The 13,357-nt window shown below is 48.1% G+C and overlaps 1 protein-coding gene across 3 annotated transcripts in view; it reads left to right on the top strand.

Annotated features, from left to right (window-relative positions):
• Nucleotides 1-13,139, top strand: part of CYFIP1 (cytoplasmic FMR1 interacting protein 1) — a 94,833-nt gene extending 81,694 nt beyond the window's left edge. For 2 of the 3 annotated variants that reach the window (XM_059927755.1, XM_059927756.1), the window contains exons 25-31: nt 150-240; nt 2,607-2,737; nt 8,063-8,135; nt 8,675-8,769; nt 9,559-9,797; nt 10,179-10,326; nt 12,322-13,138. In XM_059927755.1, coding sequence (XP_059783738.1) covers nt 150-240; nt 2,607-2,737; nt 8,063-8,135; nt 8,675-8,769; nt 9,559-9,797; nt 10,179-10,326; nt 12,322-12,486 — 942 coding nt within the window. In that variant the 3' untranslated portion in view covers nt 12,487-13,138. Of the gene's footprint in view, nt 1-149; nt 241-2,606; nt 2,738-8,062; nt 8,136-8,674; nt 8,770-9,558; nt 9,798-10,178; nt 10,327-12,321 lie in introns of all 3 variants that reach the window. The other variant, XM_059927757.1, reaches the window with a different exon arrangement.
• Nucleotides 13,140-13,357: the final 218 nt, after the last annotated feature.

Below are 13,357 nucleotides of genomic sequence, written 5' to 3'. Positions count from 1 at the left end.
TCAGTCTCCACGCGTGAGATTTCATTTCCAGCCAAAGTCCCGGGTCGTTACCGTGCATTTGACTAACAGACTCCTTTTCAGAAGTGCCCATCACACCCGCAGCCTGCGGGGCAGTGTGGCTGGCGGCTGACACAGCCCATCTCTTGCAGCTGCAAGGCACAATCCTACAGTACGTGAAGACGCTGATGGAGGTGATGCCCAAGGTCTGCCGGCTGCCGCGGCACGAGTACGGCTCCCCTGGTGAGCACAGCGTCTTCCTGGGGTGCACCGGGAGGGACGGACGGTGTCAGCCATAGGCCCCAGTAAGGGAAGTCAAGTTGGAAATTACTGATAAGGATCAGATCTGCCTTCCCCAGGTGGGAGGAGGTGGGGAGCCCAACCAGAGCCTGATTGTTTCCAGCAGAAAAAACCAGCCAGCCTTTCAACCAGGAGAAGGTGTGCAGGAGGGTGTGTAGGAGTTGCCGTTTGCGGTGGGCATGCTGGGTGGGGAGCGACAGGGCTGTGAGCCCTGTGCACCTTGGCTCTCCTACAACACCAGGATCTTGAAGGTCGCTGACCAGGGAGGGGCAGGGAGCTCCACTGCCAGGTCCAACTGCCCAGAGGCCTCAGAGGCAGCCCCGTGCAGGGGTGCTGCGTCCCCTGACAGCGCAGCCCGTCTGTCTTTCTGCCTGGCAGCCTCGCTCTAAATGAGAGCCTGTCTCATTGGCTGGCTGACCGTAGGGCCCTCGGGCAGATGTGCCCTTTGGGGTGCCAGACAGACCTGCATGGCCTGACCAGAGCGGATTTGGGGCTCTCCATGTAAACAGCCTTCGTGACCTCAGAAAGCATCGCTCGTGATAAAGTTGGACTACAGGAACCCTCATCTCTTAGCAAAACTGCCTTTTGTCTCATATTCGTTACTACTTTCTTAAAAGCTGGACAGCTCTCTTATTAAGTGACTTGGGCCCACACGTGGGTCACCCATGAGAGACTGTTCTGATGGGTAGTCGGCTGGTGTGGCTGAGCCCCCGGATGTCGCTGGCACCGCCCAGGGCTATTGGTGTCTAAGGGGACAGTGAGATGACCCCTCTGGCCCCTGGGAAGGGACATAACCGCTGGTCTGGCCTGGCTTCGGAGGATCTCAGAAAACAGATGGGTAACATTGGGATAATAAAACTGTTGCTCAGATCCTGACTAGAGGTGGATATTTTAAATGTCAGAGACAGGCCATTTAGGCCACATCCAGAGCTGGTCTGGGGCAGAGCTGTGGACTTCAGGGCTGCTCTCTGAATGTCCTCGCCCAGCTGGCGTGGCACCACCGTGTGGATAGTGCCATGCTGCTGGGAGCGCCCCTGCGCCCTCGTGCCGTCTCAGGTGGACCGCACAGAGGAAAGGGTGGCCTCCCAGGCAGGCAAGGCTGTGGGGTCCTGGCCGAACGGCATTCAGGGCCGGACCTCTCGGGATGAGGGGTTTCAAGTCGTTCCAGTTTCTGACTTTGCTCTCCTCAGGGTTGTTGTGGCTATTCTAGGTCTTCTGCATGACTGTAGATTCTGGAGTCAGCTTTGGGGATTTTTGACTGCATCAGCATTGAATGGATGGATTGAGTTCTTTCCAGACTTTACGCCTTGTGTCTTTTCCTGCCTTATTACAACATCCAGGGCCTCCAGGACAGTGGTGAAGATGTGTTGTCTTGCTCTGGAGCTCTGGGAGGAGGTGTGCAGATTCACCACTGAGTGTGACACTGGCTAGCTACAGGGTTTTTGTAGATGTCCTTTATCAGACTGCGTACATTCCCTTCTGTGCCTGTGAAGGGATACTGAATTTTACCAAATACCTTTTCTACCTCTGCTGGAGATGACAATGTGGTCTTTCTCATTTATTGCGACGTGATGCCTCCTCTGAAGATACAGGCAGACCTTGGAGATATTGCAGGTTTGGTTCCAGATAACCGTAATAAAGTGAATATTGCCAATAAAGCAAGCCACATGAATTTTTTTTATTTCCTGGTGCATATAAAGTTATGTTTACACTATACTGTAGTCTATTAAGTGTGCAATGACACCATGCCTTATAAAACATGAAAACATGCATATCTTAATTAAAAACACTTCATTGCTAAAAAAATGCTAACCATCATCTGAGCCTTTAGCAAGTTGTGATCTTTTTGCAATAGTAACATCAAAGATCACTGATCCCAGATCACCGTAACAAATACAATAATAATGAAAAAGTTCAAATATTTCAAGAATTACCAAAATGTGACACCGAGACACGAAGTGAGGAGACGCTGTTGGGAAAACGGCACCTATAGACTGGCTTGATGCAGGGTTGCCACAAATCTCCAATTTGTAAAAAAACAATATCTGCGAAGCACAGTAAAACAAGCTATGCCTGGACAGGGTTGACAGAGAAAGAGGCTTTGGAGCTGAGGCCCAGCACTCAGGTGGTGGACAAACCACCAGTGCAGGGAAGGTGCTGGGGTCAGGAGACGTGCAGCCATGTCCTTGTGGGCACGATGGCAGTGTGAGAATGCTCAGTGCTCCCGGCCGTGAACCCCAGGCTGCTCCCTGTGGGGCTCCCTCGCCTCCAGCCTCCCCCAGCCCCACACTCATTCTGTGCCACCACAGGCATCCTGGAGTTCTTCCACCACCAGTTAAAGGACATTGTTGAGTATGCGGAGCTGAAGACGGTGTGCTTCCAGAACCTACGGGAGGTAGGCAACGCCATCCTCTTCTGCCTGCTCATAGAGCAGAGCCTGGTGAGTGCCCTGCCCCGCCCCGTGTCCCGCCAAGCCCCCCTCCCCACGGGTGATGGAACAGGCCGAGCTTTAGATGCTTGATTCAGTGGGGTTATTTAGTGGCGGAAGGGGAGCAAGTATCATAAAGCACCGTTCTTTTCTCATGACTGTTTAGACTTTAATTTGAATTTGTCCCCTACAACTGGAAAACAAAAATGCAGTGCAGTTCATCATTTAAGAATGTCTTATTATATAGTATTTGCTGCATCTAAATTAACATATGTGATATACCCATAAGGTAAAAGCACTGCTGCCCAGGGGAACTGTGTATGATGGAAATTTCCATAGCTGCGGCTGTGGAGCCCTCGAAATGTGGCTCCGTGTGAAGAACTGATTTTTAAGTTTTGCTGAATTTTTTTTTACATTTAAATAGTTGCATGTGCCCCATGCCTACTGCAGTGGACAGCATAATAAAGCAAACACTGGGAGCCCACCACACTAGGAAAGCACACATGGGACACCCACTTTCTCCACTGATTGCCTCCTGGTGGTGTCGTTTAGCCTCTCCCTCTGTCCCTTGTAGACCACGTCAACTGACAGTTCTGCACCGAGAGCCTTGGTGAGTGTAGCATGGACTCTTGCGTGGCCTCACTCTGCCTCTCCCTCAGGACTAGAGAGCCGGGCATCTTCCCTGGTGCTGGCCTCTTCCCGTCCTGTTAAATGCTCCGTTTGTATCTTTTGTCCATTTTACTATAATTTGTGTATCTTCTGTATGTCACACTTAAATGCAAATACCTCCCCCTGTTTTTGGCTCGTCTTTCCACTCTAACAGTGGTGATGTTTGGTAAACTGATACTCTGAATTTGAATGTAGGCTCTCTTTTTTTTTTTTGTCTAACGGTTAGCACTTTTTGTATCTCTTCAAAGAAGTCCTTTCCTACCTAGGGGTCATAAAGATATTCTTTCATATTTTCTTCTAAGGGTTTTAGGTGTTGCTTCTCTTCAGTTTATACTCCTTGTGGAGTTGGTGTTTGTGTGTAGTGAGATGTGGATGAGGTTCTTTTGTCCTCTGTGGGGTAACCAGTTGTCCCTCCTCCAGTGGCCGAAGGAAGACTCCTTTCTTTGCTGGTCAGCAGTGTCACTCTGTCATCCTTCAGCTTTTTGTGGATGTGCTGGTCTGTTTCTTGGCTTTCTTCCTCATTCCACCGGTCTGCGTGTCTGTCCGTGGCCTCTAAAACGTTGTCTTACTCATGGTAGCTCTAACTTAAGTCTTGACACCTGACAGGACGTGCTCCTAACCTTTTTCTTCTTCAAGCACATGCTCCCTCTTTGTGGATCTTTGCTCTGCTCTGAAAGTGTTAGAATCGGCTTGCCAAGTGCATTGAAAAAGCATATTGGCATTTCGATGGGAATTGTTTTGCATTTCTGGCTCCGTCTGGGGAGATCTTTTCTCTGTTACTTCTTAAAGGCAGTCTCTTGTCTCCGGGGCCCTGGCAGCTTGGCAGAGGCAAGGTCGTGTTTTGCAGTGACCGGGGCTGGGGTGCCCGTACACTGTGCAGGGCGTGGCAGTCAGACTGCCAGGCCTGTAGGGGCTGAGCCACTGGACTGGCCCTCTTACACCCAGGTACACAAAAAAAGAAAATATGTTGGCTGTCGTGTCAGGGAGTCCAAGGTCGGTTACAGGGTACAGCCTCCGGTCAGGACCCGCATCTTCTGGCTTCCCCTCTGCTACTCTGCTCCCCGGAGACCCTTTCCATGTGGTGCCAGAGATGGGCACCTCCCAGGCCCTCACTGTCCCACTAGCTGTGACTCGGCCCAGCCCCCCCTCCCCTGCAGCAGGAATGGTGGTGCAGGGCTGGCGGGCGGCTCCCTGAAGAGCTGGTGTCCAGGGCGGCCTCACTCCAGGAACAGCTGAGGGAGAACTGAATCTTTTATCTTTCATGTGTATTTACATGTGAATTTTTAACAACCAGATAAGTTAGGGAAAATTCCTTTAAATAGTAATCACTCATCATGAATTTTAAAGATTTAATATAGGAAAATTCCCTTCATGAGTGACTTTTCCTGAAACACACACATAAAGGGAACACTTGGACATTTGTTGGCTTCTGGAAGGAGTGTGATCCTGTGTTAGAAACTTAGGGAAAGAGAAATCTGGAACTGATGTGATCCTTACCTGCCCAGACCCTTCAGTAATTCCTGTTGTCTATCCCTGGACACCAGTGCAGCCCTTCTGAGGCGTCCAGCACTCTCAAAGCACCACCCCCCAACCCTTCCCAGGTGTCCAGCACTCTGGATGGCCCCCTGCAGTTCTTGGGGACCAGCCTCAACAGTGGCTGGACCTTCCAGGTCTCAGGAGCCAGGTGAGTGCTGGGCCTCGGCGCCCAGGTGACACAGATGCCTGGTGTCTCTTCCCTTCTGAGACCAGGGCCTGGGTCTCAAGTTTACACCCTGTACTGGGCTCCCTTGTGTGACAAGCACGGTGCTGGGCATCTAGGAAAGACATTAAGTCAGTTGATCTTAAAGCAAACTTTGGCTTATGAGTGGATGGATGTTTCTGAAACAATAAATAAAAAGGTCATCTACAACTCAGTTGAGTGCCGTTTTCTTTTCACTGCAGATTCCGTGGCCCATGAGTGGCCCCTGGACACGGAGGCTCTACCTGCAGGAATCTCTGTCCTCACCCACTCCTGCTCTCTGTGCACCGTCACCCTTTGCTTCCTCCTTCCCCCCCGACCTGTCAGTGCACCTTATGGCAGTGGCAAGAAGCCGCACTCTTTGTGTTGGGCATATCTGCTCCCAGGCCCTGCCCCAGACTGGAATTTTGTGGTCTTGCATTTGTCCTTTTGGAAATAAGGGGTGGTGTTTTCCAGTACCAGGGTGGGACTCTGTAAGGTGAAAGATGCATGGCTCTTCTCACTCCATCTCATCAAACCCAGATTCCAGACACTGATCTCTCCTTGGTGGTTGTTTTGGTGTCTCCAAGGAAAGTGGTAATAAACTGTGTTTGGCATTTGTATGGACTCCCATTAATATAAATGGAGATGTTAAGCGTAGATGTGTTCTTCAAATTGCCACATTAGAAAAGTGGGGTAACCGCCACCCAGCTGCAGGGGGCACTGAGCCTGTGGTGAGGCCCCCAGGGTATTGGTGGCCCCAGCTGGCACCAAGATTTGGTTGAGTAACCAACAATGTTGATCTTACTCTGAACTTCTTCATTGGATAGATACGTCTACCTTTCTGAAGAAGGGTTTTTTCCTTTTGTTCTTTAAATTCTGCCCTTTAAGCCCAACCTGAAATTTTTGGTGATGTAGTTCTTTTTAGCTTATATGTGTGTGTGTTTACTGAACTTTTTGTTTCGTAATAGTTTTAGATTGCTTTTTTGTTTTTTATAAATTTACTTATTTAATTTATTTTTGGCTGCGTTGGGTCTCCGTTGCTGCACGCGGGCTTTCTCTAGTTGCAGGGAGCGGGGGCTACCCTTCGTTGCCGTGCGCAGGCTTCTCATTGCGGTGGCTTCTCATGTTGCGGAGCACAGGCTGTAGGTGCAGGCTCAGTAGTTGTGGCTCGCGGGCTCTAGAGCGCAGGCTCAGTAGTTGTGGTGCACAGACTTGATTGCTCCGCGGCATGTGGGATCTTCCTGGACCAGGGCTCGAACCTGTGTCCCCTGCATTGGCAGGCAGATTGTTAACCACTGTGCCACCAGGGAAGCCCTGCTTGTTTGTTTTTAATACTGAATTTTATAGCCATTCTCCCTCTTTCTCTGGCTAGGTTTGGGTGCAGAAATTTGAGTTCACTGTCAATGACACCTGGAAGCTGCACTGATAGCCAAGTGATCCCTCTAAAAGTGGTGTTGCCAGCAGGCAGGTGCTTTTACCACCTATAGAGCCCTCCATCTGTGTGGCTCTGCCCCAGCCGTTCCACCCAGCAGCTCTCTTCCCTCATCAAAGTCTCCCATCCCCCATCCACTGGCCCGGCCACTTTCTTGCAGTTAGTCACCTTCCAGATGCCCTCCAACCCTCTTGGTGCAGATGGGCTGATCGCCCGTCTCCACTTGGCTTTTTTCACTTGACAGTAAATATATTTTGGAGACCACTCCGCATCAGTAAGTGGTGACGTTCCTCAGCCTCTCTTAGCTGCGTGGCACTCCACGGGCATTGCCCCCATGCTGTGTTTGCATGCTGTGCCGTCACCGTCTGATGCCTTCCTTCTTTAAGCATGTCCTCTTTCAGCCCCCACGCCTCCTTCTCCTAGTGCAGGGGGCCTGGGGACCAGGTCCTGTGTGCACTGGCCTAGAGGGGCTCCCGTCACGTGTATGCTGCATGAAGAACTCGTGTTGTTGCTGGACTTGGGCGCAGGAGACGGGGTGGAGGTCAGCCTCCCTCTGGGGGGTTCTGGAGGAGCAGGGGTGGCTGATAGGCTGCTGCACCGGGCTTACGTTAGGTGACGATGGGACCCTCACTTGATGGGTACAGAAAGCCTTCTCTTCCTCCTCTCGGTCTTAGCCTTGCTTTCATCTTTGGGGAGATCCTCAGAAGGGAAACTCTCATCAGTCAGTATGTTTTGACTCTCTGATAACCATTTCTTTAACAATTTTTTTTATTAACGTTTCAGGATGGGTGTAGAGTAGGAGGCATGAGAGGCCATTCTCGTCTTCCGCCTTTTTGCCCTGAGGTGAATGCACCGCGGTCTAAGGAGCTTTCCCTTGTTTACGGGCCCTCAGACTCGGGAAGGGCGCCCTGTTCTTGCCCATCTTTGGGTTCCTGCTGGGCTTTTAGGAGTTCTGCAACCCCTGTGACATTGGAAGTAAACTTTCTCCCTGCATTGCATTGTTCTGGAGGTCTTGTGTAGCGTGGGGTTTTATTGCCTCTTTAAAGGAGTTGGTGATCCAGCAACAGGTTCAGAGCGACTGCTCAGAACCTTGTTTTGGGCTCTGTGGGGAATCGCTGACGCTGCCCCTTCCTTCTGCCTTCTGCGCTGTTTACACAGGAAGCACCTCCTTCCTATCTCTGCACGGAGGGCTGCAAAACTGTAAAATACGAAGGCCATGTTCAGTGCTGGGTTTACTCATGTCTCTGTTTAAATTAGTCAAAATAAGTAAAAATGAAAATTCAGTTCCTCAGCCACATTCCAAGTACGTAATTGCCACATGTGGCTGGTAACTACCTTAAGAGCACAGCTAGGGGACATTTCCATCATCCCAGAGACTCCTGTTGGGCAGTGCTGTTCGCAGTGTTTAATTTACACTAAATGCCAAGGACGTGCCTTGTTTTCAGCGCCTGATTTCTTGGTCCATTTTTGCTGTGAGATAAGCTTCCTAACACAGCCTTCGTTTTCTTTGCTCTAGTCTTTGGAAGAAGTATGCGACCTGCTGCACGCAGCCCCTTTCCAGAACATCTTACCGAGAGTCCACGTGAAAGGTGAGCCAGTCCTCTGACCAGGGCAGGGATGCATGTCTGTGTGGCCAAGGAGTTCTCGTTAGCTACAGGCCAGCTTTGTTTGAGTTTCCTGCCTGTTCAGTCATAACCTGGGGTAATTGGTAACATAATGTAGTTAAATGAGTATCAAATAACGGAAGTGTTTAGGGCTGAAATGCAGTGTCTTGGATGTGCTTCAGAATAGCACGGAAGCAGGGGTGTTGGGTATCTATGAAACAAGAGTGCCATCTCGTGATTGTTGCAGCAGATGGGCACAGAGGATTCATTGTACTGTGCTCTGTTTTTGATTACATTTGGATTTTTCAATAAGTTTTTAAAAGTGAATATTGAACAGAAAATCAATTCTCTGAGTTAAAATAGCAAATGAGCCAGTTCCATAAAAGAATTTTCAAAGAGAACCTACATGTATAATGTTAAACATTTTTCATTTGGTTGGTTTTTGTTTGTTTTGACAAAATTAAACTTGTGCAGTTATTATTCATACAAAGGAACAGAGTGTAAAATATTTTTTTCCACTGCAGAGGGAGAGAGACTTGATGCCAAAATGAAAAGACTAGAATCAAAGTACGCCCCACTGCATCTTGTCCCTCTCATCGAAAGACTGGGAACCCCTCAGGTAACGCATGTTGGGGCCGCTGTCACTGCTGTGAGCTGGGCCCCCCACGTTAGGCCACTGGTGGGGCTGGGGCTTGAGAGCAGGGGTTCTGGGTGAGACGCAGCCCTGAAGCGTCGTGAGGGGGGACGAGCCCACTCAGCCGCTCAGGCCCCAGTGTCTCAAGTGGGGCTCGTAACAGGACCTTGTCACAGGGTGGCCGGGAAGTTTGAATGAGCTAACACGTGGAAGGGACGTAGAACGTCACCTGGCACGTGAGACAGACACAGAAAACGTCGCTGTTTTTGTCGTCCCTCCCTTCACGAAGGAGGCTTTCTCATAGGTTTTTAAGAAGAGAAGGCAGGGAGGAGTTGCGTGAACTTAGGCCAGCTACATCAGAGTCTCTCAACCTCAGCACTGTCGCCATTTTGGACGAGATAATTCTGTGTTGTGGGGACTGTCCTATGAATTGTAGGACATTTAGCAGGATCCCTGGCCTCTACCCACTAGATGCCACTAGACCCACCCCAAGCTGTGACAACCAAAAATGTCTCCACACATTGCCAGATGTCCTCTGGAGACAAATCACCCCCCGTTAAGAACAGCTGTACTCGACAGTTCTCAACTCTGAAATACGTTTAGTGTGGTAAGACATACGGGTAATAGCTGACATATTTATTTTGTTGATGCTTATTTCTAAAAACCCTCTTCTGCAAGCTGGGATAGTTTCCAGTGAGTCAGAAACAAAGCCGGAGTACTTTAGTTTCAGCACCAGCCTCCTGCCATGCCCGTGACGTTTTGTCCTTCCTACAGCAAATTGCAATAGCAAGAGAGGGGGACTTGCTGACGAAGGAGCGCCTCTGCTGTGGCCTGTCCATGTTTGAAGTCATCCTGGCTCGGATCCGGGCCTTTCTGGACGACCCCATCTGGCGGGGGCCCCTGCCCAGCAACGGGGTCATGCACGTGGACGACTGTGTCGAGTTTCACAGGCTGTGGAGCGCCATGCAGTTTGTCTACTGCATTCCTGTGGGGACACACGAGTTCACAGTCGAGTAAGCGCGTGTGCTCGGGGTGGGCTGGGGGAGAGAGCCTGGCGCTGGGCTAACACAGGGGACCACCTGCCTCTGGAAACGGACCCCCAAGTTGCTGAGCTGCTACAAAGCTGCTCAAGTGCCCAGCAAGTGCCTCAGGGCTGGGCTTCTGGAGTTGTCCGAACTCATGGAAACTTGTGCACGTCAGGTGTGCGTTTTGCTAGATAGGAGGGCCGCAACTTCATGAACTCATTCTTCATGGAGGAGCCACAGTGTGCCAGAGGAGCCCCAAAGAGGTGTTTACCGGGGACACACCTCTGCTCAGTGTTCCGGGCGGGGCGCGCAGGGGGTCTGATCGCTGGAGTCTGATCACTCACCCTACCTACCGCTTCTTGTCCCCAGGCAGTGTTTTGGCGACGGGCTCCACTGGGCTGGCTGTATGATCATTGTGCTTCTTGGGCAACAGCGGCGCTTTGCTGTACTGGATTTTTGCTACCATCTACTCAAAGTCCAAAAACATGATGGCAAAGATGAAATTATCAAAAACGTGGTATGTGGAAGTTTCACAAAAAAAAGATACTTTCTAGTTACTATAAGTCGTTTTTCTGGGAATGTTTCTCATGCCAGGACAACTGAAGCTTTCTTTTCACTCCCCAAATGAATCTAAATAGAATTAGTAAGTAAAGGAGTCTGGTACTGAAATACTAATGGTTCCATTTTCCTTCTATTTTCAAGGTATGTAGACCTACTTCAAATTATAGAGCCTTGTAAGATCTGCATTTTCAGATTATTGGCATACCCTTCAAGTCTTCTGGCTCCCTTCACTGTAGTTAAAGTGTGTTTGAGGCTTTTTTAAAGATCTTTTTGTGTTTTATGGATTCTTTGTAACTGAATTCCAGAAAATACTCTGCCATTATCTTTTCAAATATTTTAGTTTTTCTTCCATTTTGGGACTTCAGTTAGATATGTGTTAGACGGACTTATCTGGTCTCCACTTAATATCTCACAGTTTTCTAGGTCAGAAGTCGGGTACAGCACAGTTCAGCTGGGTCTTCCATTTACAGTTTCACAAGGCCACTATCAGTGTGTCTGTAGGGCTGTGCTCCCTTCTGGAGCCTCTGGTCATGGATCTGCTTCCAGACTCATTCAGGTGGTTGGCTCAATTCAGTTCCTTACAGTTGGAGAACTGAGGTGTCCATTTCCTTTTCCTTGGCTTTCTGGGCTGTACCCAGAGTACTGTCTTCATTTAACTAACTCACTTCACCTCAGTCTGACCTGCTGTGCTTCTACTTTCAAAAGTCATTAGTTTACATTTAAAATGTTGACTTGGTTCTTCTTCAAATCTTGGTAGTAATTGATAATTTTATCTTCTTCATGGAATTTTTTCCAGTTTTTATTTCTTTACACATTTCATGTATCTTATGTTCTTTATTTTTTAGTTCTAGTATCTGAGGCCTCGAGGGGTATCTAAAACTCTGAAATGTTCCACTGCATTGGACTTTTTTTTTTTCTTTTTGGCTGCATCAGGTCTTAGTTGCGGCACGCAGGATCTTCTTTGCAGCACGTGGGATCTCTCATTGCAGCACGCAGGCTCTTCGTTGCGGCGCGCAGGTTTCTCTCTAGTTGTGGCATGCGTGTTTTCTCTCTCTAGTTGTGGCGCGCAGGGTCAAGAGTGCGTGGGCTCTGTAGTTTGAGGTATGCAGACTCTCTAGTTGAGGTGCGCGGGCTCTGTAGTTGTGGCGTGCAGGCTTAGTTGCCCCGTGGCATGTGGGATCTTAGTCCCTTGACCAGGGATCAAACCAGTGTCCCCTGCATTGGAAGGCAGATTCTTTACCACTGGACCACCAGGGAAGTCCCTGTGTGTTGGATTTTATTTATTTGGCAGCTCTTGTTTGATAGGGTTTTCTCCTAGGATTTTCATTTACTGTTCATCTCCCAGAATTATTACCAACTTGGGACCACTTTAGCCTAATGAGAGGTCCAGGCTTCGTGGAGAGTCTCCAGGTGTAGTCCACCTTGCTTACTGCCCAGGCTGTCTCCTCATCCCACTGCTGCTGGTGGCATCTATCCCTGAGGAGGTCCTGGCTTTTGCTTTACTTCCTGCATAGACAGAACCAGCAGTGCTTGTGTTTTTTTTTATCCGGTTCTATTATAGCATGAAGGTCTGTCAAAGCATCCTGTCCACAATAACTGGAAATTTTTAAAACTTGTGTTATACTAGGTTTACTGGTCTTTCCCCATTGACCATATTATCTTCATCTTTACATTCCTGGCTTTTAGGAGGTGTCCTATAGGTTCTTAATACCTGTTTGTTGAATAAATAGGTCTGTTAAGTTTTACAAATGAACCTACAGTTAGTAGCATGAAACCAACAGAGAAATGTTGCAAAATATATTCATCGGTCTAATAGTTACATTAATGAGATGGTACGTGTCAATAGTTTGCTATAATTTTTCGAGAAAATATGAAAATCCTGACATTTTGACACATGAAGAATAAATGTGTAACTGTTATTAGTAAAACATCCTAATTTTAACTGTTGTAGCCTTTGAAGAAGATGGTGGAGAGAATTCGCAAGTTCCAGATTCTGAATGATGAGATAATCACTATCTTGGACAAGTACTTGAAGTCGGGCGATGGAGAGAGCACGCCCGTGGAACACGTTCGCTGCTTCCAGCCACCTATCCACCAGTCCCTGGCCAGCAGCTGAGGGCATGTGTATCATCACCTGTTTTTGAAGAGTCCCAGTACTGACTGCATTTAAGAACTATAAGGGCATGTTTTTCTTTCCATAAACTATTTAGTGAGATCTTTAGGAACTATTTTTCAGTATCTCTGTGCCTGTTATAGGGGGTGTTTTCAATCTAAAAGCTTAATTTTATAAAATTGACTTATTTTTCTACACTAAAATTGTATATACTTTTGGTAATTGGAGAGTCTGAGAATTTGGCTGCTGATGGTTGCCATCATGTTCTTACAAAATTATTTTCCATTTTTCTATGGAATGTTCCAACAGCTAGCTATGTTATGAAGTGCTGCTGAGTTCATCCATTTATCCTTTAACAAAGGATCCGTAACATTTAGGGAAAGATTTGTGAACTTAAGCAAGAACCTTAATTACCAGCTAATTGTGATAAAACCCATTACCAATTAGAATTAAACTTAATAATTATTTAGCTTTTGTTTAGGGATTTTTCTGGTTTTTTTATGAAAACCTTTTCTAAGTCATTTGTTCCTTTCCCCTTTTTGTGTCAGTGTTTCAGAAAATAGTGAACTTGATTTCTCTGCTTCTGCTAAATCCAGTTGTGACAAAATCTAATTTGTGAGGTATGATTTAAAGGTTACAGAAATAAAACTAATGAAACCTGTTTGTGTTCCTTCATTTACTGTGACCCTCCCTATGAGCCCTGGCTTGGGCAAGGTACTTTCTCTCCTCACTCAAGTGCACAAACCAGGCCAGGAGTCTAGGTCACCTGCAGCCTTGGGAGAAGGGACAAGATCATGATGATAGTAACTTCCATATGGCTTTAAAAACGTTAATACCAAAAAGTCCAGGTGCATCATCCATGGCACCAAATATA

This window comes from Balaenoptera ricei, chromosome 7 (assembly GCF_028023285.1).
Source record: "Balaenoptera ricei isolate mBalRic1 chromosome 7, mBalRic1.hap2, whole genome shotgun sequence".
Taxonomy (NCBI): domain Eukaryota; kingdom Metazoa; phylum Chordata; class Mammalia; order Artiodactyla; family Balaenopteridae; genus Balaenoptera; species Balaenoptera ricei.
Note: the sequence above shows the minus strand (reverse complement) of the source record. Positions and strands in the feature narration are given on the sequence as shown.